General features: G+C 45.5%; 11 protein-coding genes across 11 annotated transcripts; 7 read left to right on the forward strand and 4 right to left on the reverse strand.

Moving 5' to 3' along the window:
- Positions 1–537, reverse strand: METBIDRAFT_45105 (uncharacterized protein; the record flags this gene model as incomplete). The annotated part of the gene is made up of 1 exon (XM_018857878.1): positions 1–537. The coding sequence occupies one exon, from the start codon at positions 535–537 to the stop codon at positions 1–3; it is 537 nt and encodes a 178-aa protein (XP_018710633.1).
- A 215-nt stretch (positions 538–752) lies between these two features.
- METBIDRAFT_33066 (uncharacterized protein) lies at positions 753–1607 on the forward strand. The gene has a single exon (XM_018856210.1). The coding sequence runs from the start codon at positions 778–780 to the stop codon at positions 1549–1551; it is 774 nt and encodes a 257-aa protein (XP_018710634.1). The 5' UTR covers positions 753–777; the 3' UTR covers positions 1552–1607.
- Positions 1608–2682: 1075 nt separating this feature from the next.
- Positions 2683–3966, forward strand: ERD1 (Erd1p; the record flags this gene model as incomplete). The annotated part of the gene is made up of 1 exon (XM_018857837.1): positions 2683–3966. One exon carries the CDS (start codon positions 2683–2685, stop codon positions 3964–3966), a length of 1284 nt encoding a protein of 427 aa, XP_018710635.1.
- A 119-nt stretch (positions 3967–4085) lies between these two features.
- Positions 4086–4265, reverse strand: METBIDRAFT_45395 (uncharacterized protein; the record flags this gene model as incomplete). The annotated part of the gene is made up of 1 exon (XM_018857913.1): positions 4086–4265. One exon carries the CDS (start codon positions 4263–4265, stop codon positions 4086–4088), a length of 180 nt encoding a protein of 59 aa, XP_018710636.1.
- Positions 4266–4588: 323 nt separating this feature from the next.
- TRP4 (anthranilate phosphoribosyltransferase) lies at positions 4589–5698 on the reverse strand (the record flags this gene model as incomplete). The annotated part of the gene is made up of 1 exon (XM_018857927.1): positions 4589–5698. One exon carries the CDS (start codon positions 5696–5698, stop codon positions 4589–4591), a length of 1110 nt encoding a protein of 369 aa, XP_018710637.1.
- Positions 5699–6391: 693 nt separating this feature from the next.
- Positions 6392–7842, forward strand: MRPL3 (mitochondrial 54S ribosomal protein mL44). Its single transcript, XM_018856211.1, has one exon. It carries the CDS (start codon positions 6447–6449, stop codon positions 7548–7550), a length of 1104 nt encoding a protein of 367 aa, XP_018710638.1. The 5' UTR covers positions 6392–6446; the 3' UTR covers positions 7551–7842.
- A 96-nt stretch (positions 7843–7938) lies between these two features.
- ADE5,7 (bifunctional aminoimidazole ribotide synthase/glycinamide ribotide synthase) lies at positions 7939–10320 on the forward strand (the record flags this gene model as incomplete). The annotated part of the gene is made up of 1 exon (XM_018859060.1): positions 7939–10320. One exon carries the CDS (start codon positions 7939–7941, stop codon positions 10318–10320), a length of 2382 nt encoding a protein of 793 aa, XP_018710639.1.
- A 711-nt stretch (positions 10321–11031) lies between these two features.
- GCS1 (glutamate--cysteine ligase) lies at positions 11032–13308 on the forward strand (the record flags this gene model as incomplete). Its single annotated transcript, XM_018854309.1, has 1 exon — positions 11032–13308. The coding sequence occupies one exon, from the start codon at positions 11032–11034 to the stop codon at positions 13306–13308; it is 2277 nt and encodes a 758-aa protein (XP_018710640.1).
- Positions 13309–14109: 801 nt separating this feature from the next.
- On the forward strand, positions 14110–15726 carry SMI1 (Smi1p; the record flags this gene model as incomplete). Its single annotated transcript, XM_018857798.1, has 1 exon — positions 14110–15726. One exon carries the CDS (start codon positions 14110–14112, stop codon positions 15724–15726), a length of 1617 nt encoding a protein of 538 aa, XP_018710641.1.
- A 239-nt stretch (positions 15727–15965) lies between these two features.
- METBIDRAFT_45135 (anaphase promoting complex subunit) lies at positions 15966–17009 on the forward strand (the record flags this gene model as incomplete). The annotated part of the gene is made up of 1 exon (XM_018857882.1): positions 15966–17009. One exon carries the CDS (start codon positions 15966–15968, stop codon positions 17007–17009), a length of 1044 nt encoding a protein of 347 aa, XP_018710642.1.
- Positions 17010–17016: 7 nt separating this feature from the next.
- Positions 17017–17913, reverse strand: METBIDRAFT_44646 (nicotinate-nucleotide diphosphorylase (carboxylating); the record flags this gene model as incomplete). Its single annotated transcript, XM_018857823.1, has 1 exon — positions 17017–17913. One exon carries the CDS (start codon positions 17911–17913, stop codon positions 17017–17019), a length of 897 nt encoding a protein of 298 aa, XP_018710643.1.
- Between the last annotated feature and the right edge of the window lie 88 nt (positions 17914–18001).

Consider the following 18001-nt stretch of genomic DNA (forward strand, 5'->3'; position numbering starts at 1 on the left):
CTAATTTTTCCGATGCTTTGGTTTGGTGACTTTACTCTGTGTCTTTGTCCGCGTGTGATGACTTTCATTTTGCAAATTGTCCTCATCAGTGAACTTTGTATGCGTCCCTTTGAAATTAGCTGAACTGATCGCAGGAGATTTTAGATGGTCAGGGGCAGCATTCCCCACGGCAGTTCCCAAGGTTCGTTGAAGAAACTGGTTGGCAGCCTCCGCCGACTTCTTAGACTCATCGTCTCTTTTGTTTGCCGATATTTCAATCTCTTTAAACGCCTTCATAGATGCTTTAATTCTGTTAAGTTCCTTCATGATGGGATGTGTCTCTGTTTTGATTCCCAAAACTTTGATATAGGCGAAGAGAATTGAGATTACCGTATATAAATGAGAATGGTAAATTTTGACTTTTTCTTGTGGCAGCAGACAGTTCGAAATGAGATCTTCTAGCTTTTGGGAGAACACGGGGTCTAATGCTTCGCTGAGGTTGTCGATGGAGGCATCCAACGACCTCACAAATGCACTAACATCTTCTATACTTTCCATGGTTAACGATGATATTCAAGAGTCAGCAGGTGAGTGTTGAGGAAAAAAAGAAAATGGTTTGTTCTGAACAAGAAGATGAAGTATGTGTGGGGCCTCCGATCTCTACTGTTCTATATATCTCTACCTTGTTTCGCTAGGTTTTTTCCTCGCGTGGGGAATGCTCAAGATTGGTACTGAATGCTCATCGCGAAATTTTCCAGTAGCACTAGTTAAGCCACCAGACAATCGTTTAATTGCAATATGGCAAACAAAAAACCATCCCCTAGAACGAATCGGGATATTCTTACTGGAGGTAGTAAATACCGTAGTAAGCAGACGAAAAAGTTTGGTGTTGAGGAGGTTGTTTTTGACAAAGATTCCAGGCATGAGTTCTTGACCGGATTCCATAAAAGAAAGGTGGAGAGACAAAAAAAGGCCAAGAAATTCCACGAAGAGCAGGATAGACTAGCCAAGATCGAGGAGAGGAAACAGATTCGGGAAGAGAAACAAAAGGAATTTGAGGCAAAGATGGAGGAGTTGAAGGAGGCCAAAAACTTGGATGTCAGCGAGATATTGAAGCAGGAAAATGATGAGGAGCAATGGGAGGGCTTTGGTAGCGACGATCAAGACAATGAAGAAAAGCCATCCGACATTGCCTCGGATGATGAACCTCTCAAAGGGATTCTCCAGAAAAAACAGATTTACAAAATAGACAATCTCGAGGCATTGGGCGATGCGGTGGTGGATGACGAGACCACTGTGACTGTCGAGGCGCTTGAGAATCCCAACTTTGCCAGAGTGGGCCAATCTTCCTTAGACCTCATGGCCCAAACCAACAACGTCAATCTCAGCAAGTCCGAGGAGGTATTGGAGAAGTCGATTGAGCGTGCGAAAAAGTACGCTGTGGTGTGTGGAGTATCAAAGCCGCAGCAGAAGCAAAAGAAGAAAAAGTTCAGGTACTTGACTAAGACCGAGCGGAGAGAGAATAACAGGAAGGTTAAGTTGAACAAGTTAAAAAGTAGGAAGAAAGAATGAGTTAGTGCATATGGGAATACAGTTTTGGGTTCGTGAAGATTGATCAGTAGGAAGCCTAACCCAGAGATACGATTACGATGACTTGGGCAAAGGCCACGCTCTTTTGGACAAAAGAAGTAAAATCTGCTTTGAAAAACAATCAATATTCATCAGGAGAAAAATCAAATCAAATGCTCTTGTGCGAGTTTAATTAGAGGCATGTTTGGGGCCTACCCTTTACTTCCATGAATTGGCCCGCGGCCCAAGTCAGAATACAGTCTGGGGTTATCCGCAGGATATCCTCACGCGAGCCATTCAGACCTATGCCGCTATTAGTCTTGTCCATCTCCGGGTAATCGCGCATCAAACATAAAAAGAAAAATTCTCGAGGAGCTTAACCACATTCTTCCATACGGACTTTTCTCCAAGCAGATTGAGAATCATTTGGATGCCAATACGGCCCTTGATAGAAGGCGGTATTTGTGCCCTGGTGGATTCAGTCTAAATGTATGTGACAATCTCTTCAAATACCATTTGCACTTTACATGATGACAAGTTGTCGCCCCAGACGGAGGATCCTTTTCAGGACGATGACCGACTCGACTAATACACTGAAAATTCTGACATCGTAAAAAGCAAGAGTTAATCTTCTAGTGGCACAACTAACAATATCAGATCATTTTGAGCAATGCCTTTTTCTCTGACTTTTTCTTTGAATGAGTTGGTTCTGAGGAGCTCGCAAGCTAATGATGTTTTTTTCATGCTAAACATGACAACTCATGATTAAATGTTTACACGTAACACGTGGCTGAAGCTTGTTTCGAGCTCTTCTTTTTCACCTCTTGGTTTGGGTGTTGTAGTTCCCACTCGAGCTAAGTCGTATTATACGAGTAGTCTTTGTTCTGTATTAGATCTTGAACCCGCGTGTCGGTATCAAGACTGAACCTTTCTTCGAGGATTTGTTTTCGTAAGTTATTTGTGTTTCATCTCGTGCTGGGGTCCCGGGATTTGGTAAACATCTGAAATTCCCAATTTTCGCCTCGGCCAGATTTGTTTTGCTGCCCAGCGTTGCCGGTACGTGTCAGGGTATCATGCAGAGCGCGCTCCCAGTTCAACCCGAGCTCGAAACTGTCCAACCACCATTAGTAGACCATGATCGACCGGAGTTTGTCTCCGTTGACATTTGATGATGTGATTCCCTTGCCGCATCGTGTTGCTATAATGTTCCAACTAGGTGTTTTCCTTTTTTACTCCTTGGTGTGGGTCATCTACAATGGCTTCCTGGTAAACTGCTTGGCCTTATTGAACTTTGCATATTCTTCCCACAAGTTCTCTGGAGATGGGCATGACGTAAAGGTAGTCACAGGGGAAATGGCTACTGTGAGTTCAGCCGAATCCAGCGAAAATATGCTATTAATCATGGGGATCCGGAAGACCTTTGCAAAGACATTCACCTTCACCTCGTCGGGTTTAGTTGTCTATTGGACGTGTTTAATAGTTTTACCCGGCTCTCCTATTCTTGAACTTGCTGCTACATGGTTACCGGCGTGCTTGCTTCTAATCAGTCTATATACATCTTTCAGATTGGGTGACACCTGGGGTCAAAACAGGGTGAACGCGACGTTAAAAAGAGTTCTTGTGGGTCGCATCAACTCTGCAACCATGAGAACGAACGACATTTTGCTTTCTGATACACTCACCTCCTACTCAAAAGTTATAAATGACTTTGCGTCACTCCTCTGGGTCATGCTTATGCCAGGTGATATCACGTACAACAACAAAGTGGAAGCATTGGTTTTATCATATCCAGCGCTTCTTAGAATGAAGCAGTGTTGGTATGAGTTCAAGTCGACACGTCAAAGACAACACCTTCTCAATATGTGTAAGTATTTGGCACTGCTCGGACCTGTGCTCATCAACCTACTCATTAAGATTAACATGGGACTTGTATCGGATGCAGATGGATCCCAAACCCTAAACAAGTTAAACAGATGGTGGTATGTTCTCCTGGCATTCAGCTCGATGTACCTGTTCATTTGGGATATAAAAATGGACTGGGGATTCGAAGCATTTGATATTCTATTCAGACTGAATGTTGGAGAGGCGCTTTTATTGCGTAGTCCCAGCAAATTGGTATGCAAAGGGTATCCTGGTTACTACCTTGTAATTCTCTTTGACTTTGTCATTCGCTTTATTTGGGTGTTTAAGGTATTTGTCATAAAAGAAACCGAGATTAAATTGAGACTTCAGAATCATGTTGGCAATTTCTTGTTTGGATATGACTACTTGTCGCTTGGATATGCGATATTGGAATTCCTTGAAATTTTCAGAAGGTGGTTATGGTGCTTTATCAAATTGGAAAGCGATCTTGTAAAACTCCAGCTCCGGGACGATTTCGCAAGAGCCACGCCTTTAGCGACTTTAAAGCTAAACTGATCAATCCACTTCTGCCGTTTTAAGTTACGCCACTTTCGACACTCGCTCAATATACATGTATTCAAATCTATGAACTTTAACTTAAAAACGCCTCTGGTGAAAATAAAGTACCTGACCCATCAGGACTTGTTATCAAGCCACTTTTGAGCACCTTCTCTCCAAGCGAGATCAGCCTTTGGACTAAGTCTATTCTCAGATGCCCCCCGATACTTCAAAGGAGATTTGATCCACAAGTAAGTGGCAACAAACGTGCCCATTGCTGTAATAGCATATATGTTTAATGGTGGTGAGTGGGCCATGTTGCGTCTGTGTTATTTGATTCTCAAAGTGTTGATGCTAGACTGGTATTTCAGGACCGTGGTTGGTGGATTTATTTTGTGCGCGCACGACATATCTCTGCAAATTGGCAGCGTTGCTTTGACACTGCATAAGCGCAGGAGGATTAATCACAAGAAAGTATCTTTAAAATTTAGGCAATAAATAATCAGTATTTCTATAGGCCTAAATGTGTAGAGGCGTTTCCAACTTGTGGAGAATATGAATATTCGTTGCGGTTTTACTTTCTAGTTCTCCGCATGAATATTATCATATAATGATGGACGATTCAAGGCAATTTGTCCAATCAAGCCAGCTGCCTTACTTCATCAAGAGCAGATTTAAAGCGCTCCAAAGCAGTTAAAGCACAACCGGACGTAATTGCATGGGCAGCTTGGGCTACCCCATCTTTCCAGCTATCGCAAAGTCCTGCGACGACCGCGAGTGCACCAGCATTCATCAAAATATAATCAACCAAGGGGTGGTTGTCTCTTTCCTTGATGGTATATAATGGGTCGTTTTGCAGCAAGATACGGGTCAATATATCGGCATTTTCCTGAGGCGTTCCACTCCTTACCAGACTCAAGCTGTGTTCAGGCAACCCAAAGTCCTGGGGAGAAATGAACGTTATGGTTATTTCTCCGTCTGCATCGATCAACCAGCATTTTGTCCGTCCAATCGGTGAAATTTCATCAAGTCCTACTTCTCCAAATACCACCATGGTTTTGGAGTGTACGTCTGATCTTTTGGCTAACTCCGCAGCAGCTTTGGCATATGACTCACCGAGCTGCTCTGAAAATACACCGAGGATTCTAGCACGGATGGGCATTGGGTTTAAAAGAGGACCCAAGATGTTGAAAATCGTGGGGACGCCAATTTGAGCCCGAACCCCCGCCACTTTGGCCATTCCCGGGTGGAAAGCAGGGGCAAATAGAAAGCAAAAATCCGACTGGCTTACAATACGAGGTGTGGTATTCTTGTTGACCACCGAAAGGTCCACACCTAGCGATTTGAGGAGATCCCCTGAGCCTGATGTGGATGTCGAAGCTTTTCCGCCATGTTTGCAAACTTTAAGACCCATCCCTGCGGCTACAATGGCTGCAGATGTCGATACATTAAATGTATTCTGGCCATCTCCCCCAGTACCCACAATATCAATATACCCACTTTCACTCAATTCTGAGGTGGGAACAATGTCAGAAAACTCCAAAATCGTCGATACGGCGGCTGCGATGAATTCAGGTTCGTGGTCTAGTCCTCTCATTCGAAGAGCAGTTAGAAATGCAGAGGTTTGTATGTCCGAAGAGATACCTTGAAAAATGTACCTGAGCACGGTAGCAAAATCATCGGGCGTCAAGTTTGGTGGCTGAAGAAATAATGATTTGATATAAGGGGTTAGTACGTTTTGCGCCGACATTTGTGAATGAGTTTCAGAAGAAAAGTTGCCGGCCACTAAATTGTAGTCGCAGAATCTCGTGCGCTTCTCAGTATGATTCATCAGTTGCTTAATTTGTCACTTGCGTGTTTTCTTTTCAAACGACCGAGGGAAAATCACTTAAATAGTTACAGGTCATATATCTGGTGATTATCTGTGGTCTAATAGTAACAAGGCGTCAATTTATTTTGTTTAAAAGTATTCCACGCTGATGGAGATCTTTCTTGAAAAAATCAGAGAGTGAGAATAATTATTAAATACGGAAATGTAATTATTAACCACGTTCAAATCGAGTTGCAACAAAAGGTCCAACGACAAATAAAATTTCTTTGGCTTTCTGATAAAAGGAAGCTTAAAGCATGCTTGATGTTCTAGCAGTAGCTACATGCATAATCCTGGTCGTCGAGTTACCCTCTCAAGTCTCTCGCAGGCTAATCTGTGCTCACCAATGAAACACCAGCATAGAAAGATATCTAATAAAAAGCTAAACAAGTTGCGATTTATGGACGAGCACATGTTTATTAATTTTTTTTCTTCATCCTGATAAATTCAAAGATAAAGTTATTCTCTGCATTGATCGAAGAGGTAATGGACACAGTGAAGACTAAAAACTCAAGCGATCGTGCGGAAACCAGAGCTGAAAATTTTGTTCTATACAAACTGCACTGAGGCCTCACCCACAATCACATCACGAAGTTCCAGTCGTTACCCAAACCCCAGGAGCTAAAGAATGTTGAGGCTATTAACGAAGGGACGGGTTTCCAGATGTGCTCGCTTGCCCTCGTTGGCTCGAATTCCTGTCGCCGGATATCACTCCGCAGAACTAGACAAGTCGCTCGGCACTAAATACGACTCTCTTACGGACTACGGATCATACAAAAACAGCATTTTCACACACAGATTGCCCGAGTCAACCGCACAACAATCGCCACCATTGACTGCGTTGCATTCTCGTTTGAGATTGCCCGAATCTTACTCGTACTCCACCTTGTCCCAGGCCCTCAACTTGGACAAGTTCGGCGGGTTGGCCAACAACTTTGGCCTCAACACCTTGGGAAAAAATTTTCTTTCCTACTACGTCACGGAGTCGTTGTTGATGAAATATCCTAGACTTCCCATGACGGTGCACAATGCTGCATTCGACGCATACATGGGTTCAGAGGTTTTGGCTGAAATAGGCAAGAGCTGGGGTATTGAAATCGACAAGACCTCCAAGTTGCAAAAGCATCTTTCCAACGAGCCAGAAGCATTACAGTACGGTAAGTTAAGATTCATTTTCGATCAACACAAAGAACAAGCCCAGGAGTCCGGAGTCTACGAGCTTGCTTCCGAGGAAGTCGCTTCATTCGATACCGCGTCTTTGACTTTCTTGTCCAGAGAACAGGAGGCGTACGCATCTGCCGTCAGAGCCATCATTGGTGGATACTACACGCACGCTGGCGAGACTGCAACCAAAGAATTCATCTCCAAGCACGTTTTGTCCAGAAAGGTCAAATTATCCGAAATGTTCCAGTTCAGTAGACCAACCAGAGAGTTGTCCAGAGTCTGTGAGAAAGTCGGACTTGATGCTCCGCTTGAAATCAGACTCATTGCTGAGACCGGAAGATTGACTGCACATGCGATGTACGTAGCCGGCGCCTTTTGCGGCGGGGAGAAATTGGGCGAAGGCTTGGGTTCTTCGTTGAATGAGGCTAAGACGAGAGCCGTCACCAATGCATTATTATCCTACTACTTATACACTCCTATCAGCGAAGAAGGCAATGACGTCAAGTTGCCTAGTGATGAAAACTACAAATTCGAGGGCATTGTCGGCCTGGGCGACGTTACGATCTGAGCACCTTGTACATATTAGTGTAAATTAACACCAGAAATTCAGGCAAAAACAGAAATTGTATGCAAACGTCAGGCGCGAAACTAGCCCCACCTGGGTTCTGACTTGATTTCCATGGATGTAACTGACTAGAATCAACTTCTTGAGGATTGAGTTGCAGCGTGCTCAGCACAACTATGTTTTGTGGAGTGCATAGTGCCGCGCATCGAGTCTTCGCCGCGGCGGACTCCATGTGCTCGGTCGGAGTCAAGCTAATTTGAGACAACTGAGGAGCGCATCTAGATATATAGGTAAGGAAAGAAAAAAAAAAAAGTTTTCTGTCGAACCCACTTACCATCGATTGTCGTTTCTTTCCCCAAACCTCGAAACCCACTATCAAAGTATCCTCGCCATGTCCAGCTTGAACATTCTTGTTGTTGGTAACGGCGGTAGAGAGCATGCCATTGCCTGGAGATTGGCCCAATCTGCCAGTGTTGGCAAAGTCTATGTTGCACCGGGAAATGGAGGTACTTCTACTGTTGGAGACAAGGTGCAGAACGTTCCAGAATTGTCAGGCTCCCCTAAGCACTTTGATGCTTTGCAGAGATTCGCTGTTGAGAACAAGATCGGCTTGGTCGTTCCTGGGCCTGAACAGCCTTTGGTTGACGGCATCTCAACTGTCTTCACGAATGTCGGAATTCCAGTCTTCGGCCCATCTGCCAAGGCTGCTGTCATGGAGGGCTCCAAGGCCTTTTCCAAGGTCTTCATGGACAAGCACAACATCCCAACTGCCAGATTCAAGAACTTCACCAACGTGGAGGAGGCCAAGAAACACATCGAGGAGATCGACTACAAGATCGTGTTGAAGGCCGATGGAATCGCTGCCGGCAAGGGTGTTTTGATCCCAGAGACCAAGGAAGAAGCTTTGGCTGGTTTGAATGAGATCATGGTCGACAGAAACTTCGGCGCTGCCGGCGATGAAATCGTGATTGAGGAGTTCTTGGAAGGCGACGAGTTGTCGATCTTGACTATCACCGACGGATACTCTTTCTTCAACCTACCTGCCGCACAAGACCACAAAAGAGTTGGAGATGGCGACTCGGGCTTGAACACCGGTGGAATGGGTGCCTATGCCCCAGCGCCCATCGCCACTGGCGAGGTGTTGGCCAAGATAAACGAGCAGATTATCAAGCCTACCATCGATGGCATGAGAAAGGACGGATACCCCATGTGCGGTGTTTTGTTCACTGGTATCATGTTGTCTCCAAGCAAGGAGCCCAAGGTCTTGGAATACAACGTCAGATTTGGCGACCCTGAGACCCAGACGGTCTTGCCCTTGTTGACCGACGACACAGACTTGGCAGAGGTGATGCTCGCGGCAGCTGAACATAGATTGGACTCCGTCACTATCAAGACTAAAGAAGACACCTACTCCACGACCGTTGTCATGTCTGCTGGTGGATATCCAGAGGCCTATGCCAAGGGCGACGAGATCACAATCAAGACTCCTCCTGCTGACACTTACATTTTCCATGCTGGAACTGACGTGAAGGACGCTAAGATCGTTACTTCGGGAGGCAGAGTCATCGCATCGACCGCCACTGCATCCACGCTAAGGGAGTCCGTGGACAAAGCCTATGTTGGTGTTGACCATGTTTCTTTTGACAAGAAATACAACAGAACGGACATCGCGCATAGAGCTTTCAGAGACGCTCAGAATGCCAGTGCTGGAACCACCTATGCGGAAGCGGGCGTTTCTGTAGACAACGGTAACTTGTTGGTGGAACAAATCAAGGCCAAGGTCAAGTCGACTGCCAGGGCTGGTGCTGACTCCGACATTGGTGGGTTTGGTGGTTTATTCGATCTCAAGGCTGCGGGTTACGACGGAGCTGACACTCTCTTGGTTGGCGCGACGGACGGTGTTGGAACCAAGTTGAGAATTGCTCAGATCATGAACATTCACGACACCGTTGGTATTGACTTGGTGGCCATGAATGTCAACGACTTGGTCGTGCAAGGTGCCGAGCCTTTGATTTTCCTTGACTACTTTGCCACCGGTAAACTTGATGTTGACATTGCTGCCAAGTTTGTTAGCGGTGTCGCTGATGGCTGTATTACTGCTGGCTGTGCTTTGGTTGGAGGTGAAACTTCTGAGATGCCTGGAATGTATGACGAGGGTCATTACGACACTAACGGTACCGCTGTTGGTGCTGTTTCCAAATCCAAGATCTTGCCAAAGATTAGCTCCATGAAGGCTGGCAACGTCTTGATTGGTTTAAAATCTGACGGTGTGCACTCGAACGGGTTCTCACTTGTTCGCCATATCATCCAAAAATCCGGTCTTGACTACAAATCTATTGCTCCATGGACCGATAGCGGCAAAACTATCGGTGAGGAGCTCTTGATCCCAACTAAGATTTACGTCAAGCAACTCCTTCCCTCGATCAAGAAAGACTTGTTACTTGGAATGGCCCATATCACCGGAGGTGGCTTGGTAGAAAACATCCCCCGTGCTTTACCCAAGAACTTGCAAGCTCAAGTTGACTTAAGTGCATGGGAGGTGCCTGAGATCTTCAAGTGGTTTGGTAAACAGGGTCAAGTGCCTACTGCTGACTTGTTAAAGACTTTGAACTTGGGTATCGGTATGGTTGTTATCGTTGAAGAAGCCAATGTTAACGCTGTACTCGCCGAGCTCAAGCAAGCAGGTGAGGATGCTGTTGTGATTGGTGACTTGAGGGAGAGAAAGGCCGATGAAGAGGCCTGTATCGTAAACAATGCTGAGGGACTCTACTGAGTTTAGTCTGTTGATTCTTAGTTCATGAGGGTTTTTATGAGAGAGTAATATATTAAATTTAGATGTGTCAAACATCGCCCCACAGAGTTAGTGAAGTTACCATTATCTAAATGCAACTTGACGATAGCTTGAACAATTCTTTTTGGTTCAGATTGCACCAACGGGAGCATTCTTAACAACCGCAATCTCAGACCATACTGGGATAGAACAAACGAGTCATCGCACGTGCCATGGCGCCTATCCAATAGGCATTCGCGCAGACTTTTCTTTAGAATTTTTCAATTTTGACCTTGTGGCCAAGCCTGGGCTAGAGAATTTGAGAGGTTGCACAGTAGGTCCACAAATCTTATATTACATGAAGTTTGAAAAGTTATCTAGGTTCTGCGGTTTAGGCTTGCTTCGGACCCTGCGATGAGTGAGCCTTTATCGTATCATTCGCGGGCAGTTTTGCGCGAGACTTGCTTATTAATTCTATATGAAGGTAGATCAGGGCCGTTTTCGTGAAAGGCCCTGCACCAGACAGCAGAGGCGAAATAAAAATCTTCAGACAGGCGTGCCATTTATTGCCAGGGTCTGAGAACAGATAGAGAGCGAGAGAGATAGAGAGAGTTCAGTAACAGTAACGCTATCTCTTCTGCCTGATCGACCCAGCTAGTAGGAGCACTTAATTTATCACTTGCAGGAAATATCTTTTTTGGAGGGCCTCGCAACATGGGATTGCTTTCGCTTGGCACGCCTCTCGATTGGCATAGCTCTAGAAAGCACAATGAGCATATCCGTGCAAATGGTATTACTCAGTTGAGAAACATTTTCCGTCAGCATGCGGGAAGAAAAAATGATCATTTCTACTGGGGTGATGAAGTGGAGTACATGCTCCTCGACATCAACCGCGAGAACAAGACCGCAAAGTTGGCCATTGATAAAGACTCGATTTTAGAAGACTTGAATGATCCTCTGAAGCCGGAAATTTCTGGGAAAGCTATCAGCAACAACGTCAGTTTCCACCCAGAATATGGTCGCTACATGATTGAGGCTACACCCTTGAAACCCTATGACGGAACACTTCTCAGTGACTTTCTGTATGTTGAAGAGAACATGATCAAAAGAAGAGAGGTTGCGCAATCCGAACTACCCTCAAATATCGTTCCTTTGACATTCACCGCCTTTCCACGCATGGGATGCGGAGCTTTCACTTCTCCTAAGGCCAAGCCTATCGGGCCCGCCTCTCAATCTTTGTTTCTTCCTGATGAGATCATCAATAGACATGCTAGATTTCCGACATTAACAGCCAACATCAGAAAAAGACGCGGCCGTAAAGTGGCTATTAACTTGCCAATTTACCCAGATGTGAACACTAAGTTGATGGACGATTCAATTCCCCATCGTGACTTGTTTCCATCAGACCAGGAGCCCTGGCTTGGTGCTGCAAAGCCCGGTCATGTTTACATGGACTCTATGGGTTTTGGCATGGGATCCTCGTGTCTCCAAGTCACATTACAAGCGGCGAATATCGAGCAAGCTCGGTACGTGTACGACGGATTGGCGCCTCTTACTCCAATCATGCTCGCGATTTCTGCGGCCTCGCCTATGTTTAAAGGATTTTTGGTTGATCAGGACGTGAGATGGAATGTCATCAGTGGCGCTGTTGACGACCGTACGTTTGCCGAAGAGAATGCTGAGCCTTTCGCCGGCTACGACTTGTTTGGGGGTTTGGACGTATCTGATCTGTTGAAAAGACACGTGGAAAGTTTGGGAGGCGGCCGCGGTGTAAATGGTGACAAACTTGTCAACCGTTTCGGCGATACTCTGATGCATTGCTCAGACGGAAAGCCTATTCAAAAGCTCCCTAAGTCGCGATATGACTCGATTGACTCGTATTTGAGCGACGAGAAGTATCATAAAGACAGCTCGTACTTCAAGAAAGAGTACAACGATATCTACTCGCCCATCAACAAGAAAATTTACGACCAGCTTTCCAAAGATGAGAACTTTGATCATCCATTGGCGCATCATTTTGCCCATTTATTCATTCGAGACCCTTTGGTAATCTTCAGCGAAATGCTTGACCAAAACAACGAATTGGAAAATGATCATTTTGAGAACATTCAGCTGACAAACTGGCAGACTTTAAGATTTAAGCCCCCAGCTTTGTATCCTCAAGATACTCCCACCGAAATTTTAGCTCAAAAGCCTGGCTGGAGAGTCGAGTTTCGCCCTATGGAGATTCTGTTGAACGACTTTGAAAATGCTGCGTACTCCGTTTTCATAATTTTGGCTAGTCAAGCTATTCTTGAGTTCAACCCGGACTTTTACATTCCTATCCTGAGAATTGATGAAAACATGAAAATCGCTCATAAAGTCGATGCAGCTACACAAGATACTTTTTGGTTCAAAAACCCAAAACGTTGGAATGTTGACAATGAGATCTTCAAGGGTTTTGATTTATCTTGGTTTGACCGGTTCCTCAATGATGGAAATGACTTACTCTGTAACAATGCCGTTTATCTCAATGGATATAATGACAGTAACGGAAACATTCCACAGGAGTTCGATGATGAAGAGCCCAACGAGGTGAGATTAACTGCAGACAAAATCATCAATGGTGGCGACCACTTCCCCGGATTAATTCGCATGATTGTGAAATATGTATCGAGAAAGTTGGTTCCAGAGGCCTGTATCAGCAATAACAAGCATTGCAAAATAGGCGTCGCTGCACAGCAGTTGACAGCAATCCAGCAATACTTGACATTGGTGAGTGGCAGAGCCAGCGGTAAGATACCCACCACAGCCCACTTCTTGAGAGATTTTGTAGTTAAGCACCCAGACTACAAGGAAGATTCGAAGGTGAGCGAGTTGATCAACTTCGATCTTGCTGAGTTGGCCGCCAACATCACAACATTGGACATTAGCCAAGAAGATTTGTTGAGTCGTTTCTTTGGACAAGATATATTTAGCTACCTCAAGTCCAAGCAGGACTTGGCTGTATGATTCTACATGTTAGACCGAGCATCAAACAACATAATAATTGATAGATTCGTATTTTTATCAGGTGTTTTGCAAATGCTTGTGTTCGGCTCAAAGGAACCATGGACGCCCAGCAGCAACGAATTGAGTAGTTTGATAAACCAACAAGCTGTTGCCACTTAAAGAGTCGTTGCAGGTAAAAATATCGAGCTGCTGTTATTTGGAGCCTCTTGATGTTTCCTATTTTGTCTTCACAAGAGGATCATGAAGAGGACATTCTGGCATGGCGCAGCCAGGTGTGCACTAGGTGCGAACAAATATGGTGCCGCGAGACTACGCCTGAACTACGCCTCATAATGTAGCTCCGGGTGACATGAAGAATTGACAACACAGCTTAGTTTGTACTCTTTTGAACAGTAGTATATATATATACTGGCAGTTTCGGGCTCCCAAGTCTGCACATATCTTGCTGGCGAACCTAGACCATGTTTGTTTTCGGAAATATTGAAATATCCTGCTCCCATGGGAAAGCCCAGCAAAAATCGCACTGCACAGACGCTGCATGGGCTGGCGTCGAATACACCAGATATATGGTGTACTACTCTTCTCTCACTACTCTCCTGAACATAGACGAGCAACCAGAGTAAATTTGGAATACACCGCAACCAGCGCACTTTAGCGAAGTTCCAAAACCCGAATTTTCTCAGTGGACTTATTCGAACACCGAAAATCAGCTCCGCCAAAGGTCAGTACTCTTCAAGCTAGACCCACGCTCGCTTCTGCAAACCCTAATCCCCATACCCACCCTACACAATTCTGCTTAGAATGGGATTTATGGACTCTATCAAGGCTTTTGTGCACTCTGTGACCACAGACGATCACTACGCATCTTATGGGTCTCCGTATGAGCACTCTTCCGCCGGTGGCTCGCTTGGAGGCCAATCAAACTCGTCGTCGCTGAGACTCCAGGAACTCAATAGTTCACTGACACACTCTCTTATGAGCTCCCGTAACGCCAGCAGCTCAAACATTGTGGGCTACCGGCCTGGAATGCGGTCTTCTGCCACAAACGTAAGCAACTCCGGGGCACCTGGGGCCCATGAATTGCAGACTTTTGGCGCCAACGGCCAGCCCCCGTTGCCTAGTATCGACTCTCTTTGGGACCGGATCGAGGAATTCTTGGAAGAGGAGTACCCAGAGCTAGAAGACAGCTTGAACACCGGCGCTTCTTCCGCAGATTTGAATGAATTGGAGAAGGACTTGGCCGCAGGACCGCTCCCCGTGGAAGTGCGCCAGTTCTACAAGAGACACGATGGTCAGTTCCGCGGCGGCAAGCCTACAGGATTGCTTATGGGATTAACCCTCTTGGACATTGAGAGCATAATGGAGGAGTACTCCATCTGGGCCAAGGTGGCTGAGAAGATGGAGAGACAAACTGCAATTTTACAGCACCAACAGCAGCAAGCCGCAAGTACTGAGGGTACATCCGCCTCGAAGTTGTTGCAGGAAAAGATCTCCAATAGTTACCTCATGCACCAAAAGATCTCCAATAGTTACCTCATGCACCAAAAGTCCATTCCGAAAGACGCCGTGCAACCATACTACGTTCACCGTGGTTGGATTCCTATTGCAAGGGACTATGTTGGGAACATGATTGCTCTTGATTTGGCCCCGGGTGCTGCAGGCATCATGGGCCAGATTATATTGTTTGGGCGCGAGTTCGACACGAAGGTTGTGGTTGCCTCCAACTTGCAGGAATTACTTTTCCACTTCATCACTGACTTGGAGACGGGGAATTACCAAATAGACAAGTCGGAGTCAAATTACGACAACGGATTCTTGGACTCCTCTAGATCAGACGACTATATGATTGGGGATGAAGACGAGGACAATGGTGAGCTTTTATTCTTTGACCGTGACGGAGCAGAGTTTGGCAAGAACTCAAAGAACAAGCTCTCCTACATTGAAGTCTTGAAGCGTAGAGCATTGTCCAGATACGGCATTGCGCATAGTGAAAAGTTCCAGACCTCTTTCACCCCCCACAGAATTTCCAGAAAGATCCAGCTGCCCAACGGATCGAGTCCAAGGCCTTCTAAATCCAGGACTGGGTCGGCATCGCAGCTTGTGACAGTTGAGAGTGCAACCGACTTGCTCAAGGAAACTTTGATTGGTGCCGATGCAAAAGTACTGACTAAAAACGAACTATCAAACAAGGCTGGTAAGTCTGATCTGGAGGCTATAGAAAAAGAGAAGGTCGCCCAGACCGAGCCAGCTTCGGAAGTCATGAAAGAAGACAACGAGAGCGGGAATCACAAGCAGCTTGATGACTCTGCTGAAGCTCCCACTGAAAAAGATATTGAAGCTCAAACGAATAATGTCGAATCTGCCATTGACTCTGTGACGGTAGTTGATGAGGACGGCCACACTGAAATCGCGCTTTAGTAAACTTCATGACATCTACTTCTGCAATTAAAGTATCTATCCTAGTTTCTTTAGCCGGAATTTCAATATAGACACACCAGTAACAAGTTGATTTGGGGGTTGTATGCAATATTTATCTGCTAAAATATAGTAGTTCGTAATTCCTCGCAACAATTCGCATCAATCTGGAGCCGCGCTTGTTCTCCAAAGTTACGTCCCGGTTTCATACACATGACGTCAGATTACTAGAAGCGACAGTCATGAACTATTATGACACACCACATGCCCAGGACATTCTGCGTGCAGAAGTGCTTCATGCGTCTTCTTACTCAGATATAGATAGAGACGCACTTCACGATCTGAATCTCAATGATAATTCCAATGATGTAGAGAACTCTGACCAGAATCATAACTCCGAATCCATGGGATCTACATCTGCAGACCATCCGACTCTCGAGCAAACACAAAGGCTTTCTTACGCCAAAGGGCTTGAAGAAATTGAAACCTTGCAATTGTTAGATCTCTCTCCGTTGGCTACATGGAGACTTTCCTCACACAAACAGGGCCATGGGCTTCAGCAGCTAAGAGATGATAGCCCTGACACCTTTTGGCAGTCAGACGGTAGTACAGAAATTAATGTGGAGCACCTGTCTAGTCCGGATACTGCTCTACTCAGTCGCCCACATTCTATTCTGCTCCAGTTTTCAAAGAAGGTTTCTCTAGAGCGTATATCCATCTTCACAAACTATCAGCTCGATGAGTCTTATACGCCGCTGAAAATCAAGATCATGGCTGGAGGATCCAACTGGGATCTAATGGAGGTCTGTCTGGTGGACTTTGAGAAGCCTATGGGCTGGTCCCATATCATCTTTAAAGGCGTGCGCGGGGATGGGCTCTTAAAGTGTTTTGTGGTACGAATGATCATCTTGGCAAATCACCAGGATGGAAAGGATTCCCACATTAGGGCAATCAGGTGTTTTGGAAAAAAGTCAAATGTGTCATCTATTACAGCACTGTTCGCTGAACCCAGTTTTCCTATCCAAAAAACACCCATCTCCACTGGGTTTTCAAATGAATCTGGCATTCTGCTAAACAACCAGGAACTGTACGACCAAATGCTGTATCGCGCCGGGCTGCTTAATTCACCCGAGGCAATACTTTTTGAAGGCACTGAAGAAGAGAATGAAGCTGAGCTGACGTACGACCCTGCCACCTCGCAAATCTTAAGCAACGTGAATGAGGTGCTAGGGTTTAACCTGGGGTTTGAGAGCCTAGAACTCAAAAGCGTATCATCTATTCGTTGAATTCTACCTAGTTTATTTTCAAAGAAAAGTCAACGATACCTGTTCCTTGGTGAATCGAAGATGTTGAATAGATGTCAACGTCATTGCACAAGTAGGAACTCAAGTTTTGCAAGGTCAAGCCACCGGAACATTCCAACAAAAAGTTTTTATTAGAACCTTGGTAGTACTTCTTTAAACTCTGAGCTACTGCTTGTAACTCAGGACCCTGGAAGTTGTCCAACATAATCACATCCGCACCCGCGTCAATGGCTTCCTTCGCATCATGTTCGGTGCTTACCTCAACCTCAACTTTTACTGCAAAGCCACAAACCTTCCGAGCACTTTGCACGGCCTTGGTAATACTTCCAGTCGACTTGATGTGGTTATCTTTGAGCATTACCATGGAACTCAAGTCATATCTGTGCGCATCGACTCCACCAACCAACATCGAGTATTTCTCGACATATCTAAGGCCCGGGGTGGTTTTTCTGGTGCCCGCAATTAAACCAGTGTAGCCACTTTCATCTGCAAGCTTTTTGGTGATATAAGACTGGGTGGCGACGCCCGAGGACCGTGCAAGCAAATTCAATGCAGTTCTTTCACTAAGTAGAATTTTATTGGCGGGTCCACTGACTGTGGCAACCACGATTTTGCCTTTATGAGCAGAGAGGACATCGTCACTGATATACTCCCCCTCGCTATAGTGCCATACAACAGTCAACTCACATTGTTTGAACACTTCTTCGGCGAAAGGTACTCCACATATCACGCCACTCTGTTTCATGTACAACGAGGCAGTTTCCTCCTTGTTACCCACAACATAGGCTCCGTAATCAAACGAGGGAACGTCCTCAGTTAAATAGTCAGTGATTTGCTGTTTCCAGCCACCACTAACGGGAAGCAAATTTGCGAAAGAAGAAGCCATTTTATCTTGAAGCCTTGAAAGATAAGTAGTGTTGAAAATTTGATCTCCTGCACCCCGCATTCGCTTTTTCCCATTCTCGTAAAGACCA

Source organism: Metschnikowia bicuspidata (assembly GCF_001664035.1).
Source record: "Metschnikowia bicuspidata var. bicuspidata NRRL YB-4993 chromosome Unknown METBIscaffold_5, whole genome shotgun sequence".
NCBI lineage: Eukaryota > Fungi > Ascomycota > Pichiomycetes > Serinales > Metschnikowiaceae > Metschnikowia > Metschnikowia bicuspidata.